Source organism: Ostrea edulis, chromosome 4 (assembly GCF_947568905.1).
Source record: "Ostrea edulis chromosome 4, xbOstEdul1.1, whole genome shotgun sequence".
NCBI classification, from domain to species: Eukaryota; Metazoa; Mollusca; class Bivalvia; order Ostreida; family Ostreidae; genus Ostrea; species Ostrea edulis.
Genome location: NC_079167.1, coordinates 75740575 through 75750885, shown reverse-complemented (window position 1 = coordinate 75750885; position 10311 = coordinate 75740575). Strand labels below are relative to the sequence as shown.

Here is a 10311-nt window from a genome sequence, read left to right as displayed (position 1 = left end):
TTTCCATTTTTTGAATAGAAATTATGTGTTTATAGTAATGAAAGGAAAAATAAGAAACATACGTTACTTTCATTGTTTATTATAACAAAGAGCAATCCAGGTTTCAAAATATGTGTCTGTTATTTCTATAAGAATCATGAGCATTTATATAGCGAAACATCAATCTTTCACTTTTGTTTTAATCGCACATTTATTGCAAATTGACAAATTCAGAAGAAAAGACACATTTGGTAAATTTTTTGCTTGTCCACTTTATATTTCTATTAAAATTGGTATTTCCATTGAATTAAGTGATGTCGTTATGATTTTGCAACATCAATCGTAAAGAATAACTGATGGTGACATCGTTTTGGCATAATATTTCCATGGATGTACTGTTGTGTAAGTGTTGAAACATACGTTACATAATTATAGCGCTACTTCATTTACATACAAAAAAGCTATCGTTCTATATCTATTGCTAGTCTTTTGTTTTCATGTTTCATACATATTGAACTGTTCGAGAATATTTGTTAATCAATTTTATTTTCTGTCATTTCAAAGATATTGAAAATGATATCTAGTCGTTTATTTTGCGCTCTTAAAATCTTATTGCTGACTTTTACAGCAGATAATTTCTTGTTGTGTTGATTAAATATTTTCTTTGAAAACCTATATTTATTCTTTCGCAAATTAGAAAAATATATGCTCAGTCAATTCCAATACAAGTTATGGAATAATACATGGAAACTTAATGTTTATCTTACATATTATCAAGTCAAGGACTCAGTAACGAAGGTTACATGTGAGAAAAATCTCGAAAAATATACCATACTTTGACCTACTGTAAAAAAAAAAAATCTGTCATACTTAACTTGAAACAATTTGAGGTGAGTGTTCAACAGGTATTTACCATTAATAAACGCCTGTTACCATATATATTTTGAATGGTCGATAAACTATGATTTTGAAACCCTCAATTGCACGCTTTTATTGACTTTGGGTGTTCTGATGTGTAAATTTAGCGTTCATCATTATTTAGCAGTAACATTAATTTTCATTTAGGCTAAATCATTCAAAATTGTTGCAAGGGGGGGGGGGGTATACTATTCCGGCGGCTTTCGTCAGTGGCGGATTTAGAGGGGGCGCAGCCGGCGCGCGCCCCCCATAAAATTTTCAAATTCAAGGTAAATCGCGGTATCTTGCTTCGGAAAATGTACTAAGCGATAAAAGAAGCAATAATTTCCTCCACTCCCGGAGAAATAAATGACAAAATCCTTTGATTTCTTGAATTACTTTTTGGGAGAACCTAATTTTTTCAAAAAACTCCTTAAAATTTGGGTAATTTTATTAATTTCACCATATTAAAATGATAGAAAATAGTACAATGACTTAATAGGAGAAATATTTCAAGCCCCATAAAATCTGTAAAATTCAGGAGCTTCCGGGGACTTCGCCCCCTGGACCCCCAACAGGGCTTCGCCCTGGACCCACTGTCTCATAAAGTGGCGCCCCCCGTAACCACAATTCCTGGGTCCGCCCCTATTCGTATTTTGACTCATAAACAAATTGAGAGAGAGAGAGAGAGAGAGAGAGAGAGAGAGAGAGAGAGAGAGAGAGAGAGAGAGAGCTTTGTGTATATAATGTAATCCGGAAATCTGTTGATTACGATTTCAGTTTTACAACTACATGCTTTGAGTAATTTCCTGTTTGAGTTGTAGGACAAAGCACATCAATCACCGGTGATATTTTATGAAATAGGTTTAGAAATAAGCTCTCTTGGAATGTCAGGGTAATTGAATTATGTATATATAGATATACTGCTGTCGAAGAAGAATGATGTCATTTGAAAATGTTGTAAAACCTCGCCCAAAGTTTGGAATATGTATTGGTGTATACTATATAACATATGGCTGATTTACGTATTTTGATTTTGAAATAGTCAGCAAAGCTGCAAAAGTAACACTAAATAAAAGTTGCAAGATAATGGCAATTTTTAAAATGTCTAGATGATTTCAGTTTACACTTTGTAACTTAAAACAATAGTCCTCATCTTTACGGAAAATTTGATATATATAAATTTGAAAGTTTGTAAAGTCTTGCATCAGTATGGATACTTTGGGGGGCATTTTTGTATTAAGAACTCTTGTTTTTATAGTATGTATTTATGGTTTAACCGTTGGGCCAAGCAAAGCATGAAATGGCCCCGAGTGATAATCATAATTCAGTTAAATACGGTAAATTAGAAATATACATTCACCTGAAAATTTTCATTATTTATGGAATTCCCTTTGTGCTAAACGCGGGGTAACATCCCAATATTAAAGGATAACCATTACATGCCTATTCATTTGATGTAGGGAATATAATGCCAACCAACGTAAACGGTGCATTGTGACATCACATTTAGCTTTGATGTTTTTTATTTCAAACCAAACAATCATAAACAACAACAATACTTTGCAATTTGAAAGACAGCTTAAAATAAACAAATTTCAACCAACAAATTTTAATTTGTAAAGAAAGTAATACTTTTATTTTTAAAAAAACTCGATCTTGAACTTGTTCATCTACTTAGTCATATTACTGTTTCAGTTTGTCTATTTAATGAATTTAATAAAACTGTTACCTTAAGAATCATAGCATTCATTTTGAACAGATAGAGTGTTTAAATTACAAAGTGCATGTCAGAGCCTTGTTTGGCTCACAAAATTTTCAGTGAACATATGAAGAGATTATTTCTTTTCTTGAAGGTCTGATAAGTAAACATTTAACTAATTTCAAAGTATAACTTATATAACTGTATTTGTTAAGTATTAGCAGGTGTTTGTCAAGAAAAGTAACATTAAAGAAAAAGCTGAAAAACTAGAGGTGATTCTGTATTTTAATAACAAGGTAACTCCCTAGTGAAAATGCAGTTTATGTTCTTGTCGTTTCTGCATCGAAAGTGCTAAAGGATAAAATAAGAATGTATTGTGTACATAATATGTGTTTTACAAATGCAGTGCTCCAAGTCACATCTGCTATCAGGTCGCAAAATGGCGACCTAGAAATATATCTGGTTGCCATTTTCAAATTTCTAGTCGCCATGTTCAAAATTTCTACTCGCCATGGTAAAAGATTTTGTAAATAAGACCTACAAGTTTTTTTTAATTTGAATATCTTTCAAGAAAAAAATCTACACCCATGTATGTGTTTTGTTTGTTTTATTTTTAAACTGAATAGAAATGTGCTGTGAAACATGGTGGATGCTAACAAGTCAAGTATTTACTCTGGCAAAAGTTGTATTGCATTGGGCCATCCTTTATATTTTACAGTACGCTTCTGGGGAAGAAAACCCAGCGTTCCACACAAGGATTTGGTTTAAAGTCCTCAATAAGTGGACCTTCACTGCTTATTGCTTATGAGAATAAGAGCTTCTACTTTTGTTGGATCTTTTGCTGAACAATCAGTACCAGCATCAATAAGAACACTACATCCCGAGTTTGTAATTGTCTGTGAAAATTAGCAGCAACAGTTGCCTCGCTCGACTTACTGCTGAATAATGCAGTCACTGACAAAGACGTGTCTCTTACTTTAACCGTGAATAGTCACACTTCCACATTTGAAAGATGTATACCAGGTCGTGGTGAAATAGGACAGTGGGCATCCAGAAATGCAATCTCTGTATATCAACCACAAAAATTCCTTCAGCCATTAGGACTGGGGTTCTTCCTTTGCTTTTGCATTTGTCTTTAGACACGGCTACATCATCTTTAAATGCAGAACTTTCTCCGTGTGATTCTTGAATTTCTTCATTACATGTACTAGGCCGAGGCTTCTACTTTTTACTACTGATAAATCTAAACCCTCGTTTTACCGCCATCTTGATTGCTTTCAAACGCTGTTTTGACTGAGACTGAAAAATATATATTTAGACTTCCGATCCCGATTACAAAATTTTACTGGATGCTAATTTTTTATCCACTCGCAAAAATGCGACTGCGACGGTTTTACTCGCAACTTGGAGCACTGAAATGTTTATGTAGAAAAAAAGTAATGTGTACATTAATGATGTTTAATATTGTATTAACTGCTATGGAATATTAATGTCTTCCTTCATCTGTTGTAGAAAATTATCATTCAGAAAGAGAGGTTTCTCTAACTAATAACACAGTACCCAGACAGTAGCATTCTTCAAACTGGATTCCTTAGAGAAAATACAAAATGGATGGTGTAGTTGATGCAGATAAGAAAGACAATGAGGAATTGTCAGAGAATTTCCAGGAACAAGTTCTGACACCTGCCAATGATGTTCTGAAATCTTTAGAAGATGTTCAAAAACATCCAGAAAATGCTGCCAGCAAGGGCGTCAGAGGCAGTGTAAGCATTGATATAGAACGTGGATCAAAAGGGAGATTAAATGTGTGTCTTGACAATCAAATCAAAGACTTGCATTCTGCTGGTTGTTCTAAAAGAAGAGATCATGTTATACAGATAGATTTTGGAGAATCCTCTGCATTTGAAATCAGAGAGACGTTGCTTACTGCTAAAGAAAAGGAGAGTTCTGATGAATGTGATGATGATCTTGAGGGAAAACCACATGCTTTAGAAAATATCATTGACAAAGTCAAGAGTGATGACATGATACAGGATCATGATGAGATGTCACAAAGTCCAGAGGAGCCAGGGGAAGCAGAAAGTCAGCATGAGAAGCATGAAACAGGAAGCAGCGTTCCCGTGGACCTTCAGAAAAATGCTGTAAATGTTAAAACATCGGCAGAGACAAGCAATAAAAAACGAACTATAAACATGATAGTGAGCGACATCCTGAAGAGTAAAGAAACAAATGATAAGGAAAAAGCAGATGATCTGAATAGTAAAGAAGGTTCAGGTGTCATAGACACAAGGAAAGAGAGTCAGCCAAAAAAGAGAAGAAAAGCTAAAAATCCTGTGAACATAGCACACAATGAAGACGGTCAATGTGTGGAAGAAGAGGAGGAAGAGGAGGAGAGTTTTAAATGTGAGATATGTTTGTTGAAATTCAGCAGACAGATTGATCTGGCAGATCATTATATGATGCATAAAGATGACGGAGATTTTGGGTTCGTGTATAATGGAATGGCATTCGAGACCACTGCAGATCAGCAGGACTTTATAGAATCTTATGTTTATAGCAAATTAAAGGGAAGGTCTTCAGTCGAGGAAGATGGATCTGTGACATTTAATCACAACATTTCGGAGAATGAAGGAATTAGTGAATATTTCAATCAGTCAGATATGGGAGAGGGGTCGGAACTTGTCAAGACTGACAGTGAAAACCCGCTTCAGTGTGACTACTGCGACAAAGCATTCAGCAGCACACTACTCCTAAAGCGACATGTCAGTGTTCATACTGGTGAGAGACCTTACAAATGCGATGTCTGCGGAAAGACCTTTAATCTACCTCATCATCTGAAAACTCACGCCAGGATTCACACCAACGTCAGACCGTACAAGTGTGAGGTCTGTGGAAGGGCATTTAATGAGAGCTCTAGTCTCAAAAGGCACACCAGAATCCATGCAGAGGAACGTCCTTACATTTACGTTTGCGACGTTTGTGGAAAGACATTCAATGAACCACATAATCTTAGGACTCATCTCCGGATTCATTCGGATGTGAAGCCCTATACTTGTGGAGTGTGCAAAAAAGCGTTTATCCGTCAGCAGACACTGAAGAACCACATGCGGATTCATACGGATGAAAGACCGTACAAATGTGAAGTGTGTGAAAAGGCCTTCAAAGAACTGCATCATCTGAAAATTCATGTTCGCATTCATACAGACATCCGGCCATACAAGTGCGACATTTGTGAAAAGACCTTTAATGAAAGGTCCAGCCTAAAGAGGCATATTCGGATTCATACTGGCGAAAAGCCGTACAAGTGTACTCTCTGTGACAAGGCATTTAATCACAATGAGAGTCTAAAAATCCACTACCGCCACCACACTGGGGAGAGGCCGTTCAAATGTGAAATCTGTGATAAAACATTCACAGATCCCAAGAATTACAAGAGCCACCAGAAAATTCACTCCTATGACATGAAATTCAAATGTGATTCATGTGACAAATCCTTTGCAGAGGAATCTAGGCTGTGGCAACATATGAGAATCCACACGGGTGATCTGCCATTTAAATGTATGATCTGCAGCAAAGCTTTCAACCAGAGCTCCAGCTTGAAGAGGCATTTGAGAACGATACATCCGGGGATCGACCTTGCCGATAGGGATCTGTTCTCCTCTAATCCAGATGAAATGGATGAAATGATGGATAGTCCAGATGAGGACTTCGAGGAGGAGGAGGAGGAATCTTTAGATGATTTGACTGGACCCTCTGATGTCATCAATGAGCCACCTGAAACTTCCACCTCATTTCATATTATTGCAGAAAAAGCATGATAAGTTAGAAGTACATGTCTATGGTGATTATTTGTTGTAGATGCGTATCATTATTCAAAAAGTTTAGAATATGAGTGTTGTGATATATGTACTAAGCTTTACTGTATTAAACACAATTCTTTTTAATGTGAATTGTGGAAACTTGTAACCCCTTTTTCTGAAATAATGCCACGATTCAATACTTTCAATGCAATACAATGAAGAAACCAATAATAACATTGAAGAAAACTTTTATTACCAAGATTAACATTCATAATTTTAAAAGCGAAATGTTTCCAAATTGCCAAACAGTAAGATGCGTGTTGGATCTGTAGTTTAAACTGATAAAGTTCATCATTATTAAGACTCAAGGCAAACAACAGTCTGAATGTTATTCGATGTTATTTTGTCCCTCATGCAGGTAAAAATAATCATTACAGGCCGAACCTGATGTATTTTACTGAACCAGTTTGTAATAAATGTATTGAACCGAAAATCAAGGCAATGAATCAATCATTGAATTGAGGGTTTATTATTGAACAGTATCGATATTTCGGTGAATCGTTTCAGCCCTAGTATTTCTGAATGAAGAAAATGTTTTGCTATGTTGTATAGAAGACAGAATTGTTTATATCTTTCATTCTAGGTCAAATGTAGCAATCGCTGGGACAGAGTGCATGTACATGTATGATGTAACTAGGCATATAACTATGGAAATCTGTCACTCGTTTACTGTTTTGATAAATTATCCTTATTTATGGCTGAAGTGTGGCTAGCCAGTAGTTTTGTAAGATAGGAATAGATTTTTGTGAGATCGGTAAGTGCTGTTGGTGTGTGTATAAGGAAAGTTTTCATTGCTTACACCAAGACTTCAAGAATGTTTCTATAAGAAACAAAAAGAGTTTGTATACACATGATTAACTTTGTCTTGCCAAATTATTTTATTTTTTTCAACAAGTGTTTTAATTACATGTAACATCTAAGCACAGGGGCTTCTTATCCATTTTGTTCTCAATCTATATATAAATATCGAAGTGGAAATATTCCCTGCTTGTTAGGTTGTCTACGCATGTGACAAAACAATGGATGTCATTTCATTCACTGCCAAGTTGATTTACCAATGTGCCATGTTTACTAGATAAGTACTGAAGTTAAGGGCATGCCACCATGTGATGAATTCTCCCCCCCCCCCCCCCCCCCCCCCGAACTTGTATATCGGGCCAAGATGCTCTCTCTCCCTCTCCCTTTCTCTCTCTCTCTTTGCAGATCACACATTCCATCATCAAAAGTGCATATTTAAAATGGCTTAGTGGTTGAAAAGGAAAAATGCTTTTTGGCCTTGTATGAAATTGGGACTTAGTAGCATTATGTATAGAGAGAGGGGGCTGATAAAACATGTAAAGTGAGGACAATTTTTAACTGTTTGATCTGCATTGTGTGGACAGACATGCACTATGAGGACAAAAATTCTGTCCTTTAGGCCAATTCAACTTAATTAGTAGATTATCATCCGGGGTCACACATAAAATGGGGCGGGTGGGAGGATTTTATTTTTTGATTTTTATTTCCCCGAGAAAAAAATTAATAATGACAAAAGGCACACAAAGTGTTAATCAAGTTAACATTCAAAGAATCCTTGGTAGAAGATATAAAACCAACATTCTGTGACTTTAATCAGTCACTCATGTCAATGGGAAGAAAGTTTGTTTGAAATCATAATTTTTGCAAAAAAAAAAAAAAAATCGGGATGGGTCCTTTTTAGAGGGGCGGGCGGGTATGATAATCTATCAATTAATTTTAATTGGCCATAGTTATGTTCCCATAAATGTGACCCGCAGAATGTGAAAGGTATAGATATTAAATGCGGAAGGTATAGACATTAGATTAGAGGGGAATAGTGGTGTGTGGATGTGTCTGTACCGAATTCACTTGTTAAAAAAAATCTTTTTTTCACAATTTAAAAGAGGGTATTGGAAAAACTTTTTATAGGTGTTCCTACCACTACCCAAGATATTTCCTTTTTTACCTTTACATGAACGTGTTTGACCTCCCTAGACATTGTAAGGATGTCCTCACTGAACAGGTTTTGTGAGGGAGAGAGGAATGCAGGCCTGATATTTTTCTTTTATACATATAGAGAGTGAGAGCACATCAGCATATCAGTTATACATTTGTAAGCTATTGTTGTATTTATATTAGATTCACTGTACCTTTTGTAAAATTTCAAAAACAGGTAGCATCAAATGAAGGAAACTGTTGTAATCAAATATACTTAAGGCAATTAAAAAATTGAGATTTAGTGTAGTACGATTAGTTTGTCCTTATGTCCAGTTAACACACACATATACATAAATATTCCATGTTACAGAAGAATATCCATATCTCGGGTTAACATATACATAAATATTCCATGTTACAGGAGAATATCCATATCTCGGGTTAGATGAGATATTGTTAACATATACATAAATATTCCATGTTATGGGAGAATAACCATATCTCAGGTTAGATGAGATATTGTTAACATATACATAAATATTCCATGTTATGGGAGAATAACCATATCTCAGGTTAGATCAGATATTGTTAACATATACATAAATATTCCATGTTATGGGAGAATATCCATATCTCGGGTTAACATATACATAAATATTCCATGTTGCAGGAGAATATCCATATCTCAGGTTAGATGAGATATTGTTAACATATACATAAACATTCCATGTTGCAGGAGAATATCCATATCTCAGGTTAGATGAGATATTGTTAACATATACATAAATATTCCATGTTACAGGAGAATACCTGGCCATCTTTCATCAAATAATGAAGCATCTATTGGGAAAGTAAAATCGTGAATTATATGGACACTGAACCCCAGGCATGAGGGATGGGGTCCAAACCTTTAAAAATGATGCAATCTTTTAAAAATCTTGTTCGGATCATCTAGCAGACAAACTTTGTGTATAGTTATGATGAGTAAGGATTCCTCTACCAAATCTGTGAAAGTCATGGTCCCTAGGTCAAGGGGTTCAGGTGCTAGGACGTGGCTTTCTGCTTCACATAGTGAAAAGTCATATTTTAAAGGTCTTTCTCTTAACTTCTGGATTGGATTGAATATTGATTAACATCCCTCTTGAGAATATTTCACTCATATGGAGATGTCACCACTGCTGGTGAAGGGCTGCAAAATTTAGGCTTATGCTTGGCGCTTATATGGCCTTTGAGCAGGGAGGGAGGGATCTTTATCGTGCCACACCTGCTGTGACAGGACCTGTTTTTGCGGTCTCATCCGAAGGACCGTCCCATTTATTTGTCTCTAACAACAAGCAAGGGGTACTGAGGACCTATTCTAACCCGGATCCCTTCAGGCTTCAAACAATTAAACTCGGTACATATATAGTCATGATAAGAAAATAAGCATTTACCAAAATTGTGACAGTCATTAAATTAGTGATTGTGAGATATGAAGATTTCTGAACCACTGGTTAGTAATTGTGAGATATGAAGAGTTCTGAACCACCACTTAGTAATTGTGAGATATGAATAGTTCTGAACCACTGGTTAGTAATTGTGAGATATGAAGAGTTCTGAACCACCACTTAGTAATTGTGAGATATGAATAGTTCTGAACCACTGGTTAGTAATTGTGAGATATGAATAGTTCTGAACCACTGGTTAGTAATTGTGAGATATGAATAGTTCTGAACCACTGGTTAGTAATTGTGAGATATGAAGAGTTCTGAACCACACCTAGTAATTGTGAGATATGAAGAATTCTGAACCACCACTAAGTAATTGTGAGATATGAAGGGATCTGAACCACTGGTTAGTAATTGTGAGATATGAAGAGTTCTGAACCACCACCTAGTAATTGTGAGATATGAAGAGTTCTGAAACACCACTTAGTAATTGTGAGATATGAATAGTTCT

At 35.6% G+C, this 10311-nt stretch overlaps 1 protein-coding gene across 1 annotated transcript; it reads left to right on the top strand.

The window, feature by feature from the left end:
• The first annotated feature begins 1670 nt into the window (after positions 1 to 1670).
• LOC125671457 (zinc finger protein 737-like) lies at positions 1671 to 8682 on the top strand. Its single transcript, XM_048907210.2, has 2 exons — positions 1671 to 1771; positions 4091 to 8682. The coding sequence occupies exon 2, from the start codon at positions 4186 to 4188 to the stop codon at positions 6394 to 6396; it is 2211 nt and encodes a 736-aa protein (XP_048763167.2). The 5' UTR covers positions 1671 to 1771; positions 4091 to 4185; the 3' UTR covers positions 6397 to 8682.
• The last annotated feature ends 1629 nt before the right edge of the window (positions 8683 to 10311 follow it).

Excerpts from the sequence above, each read along its gene's own strand:
- LOC125671457 (XM_048907210.2), top strand. The coding sequence starts at position 4,186 with ATGGATGGTGTAGTTGATGCAGATAAGAAAGACAATGAGGAATTGTCA.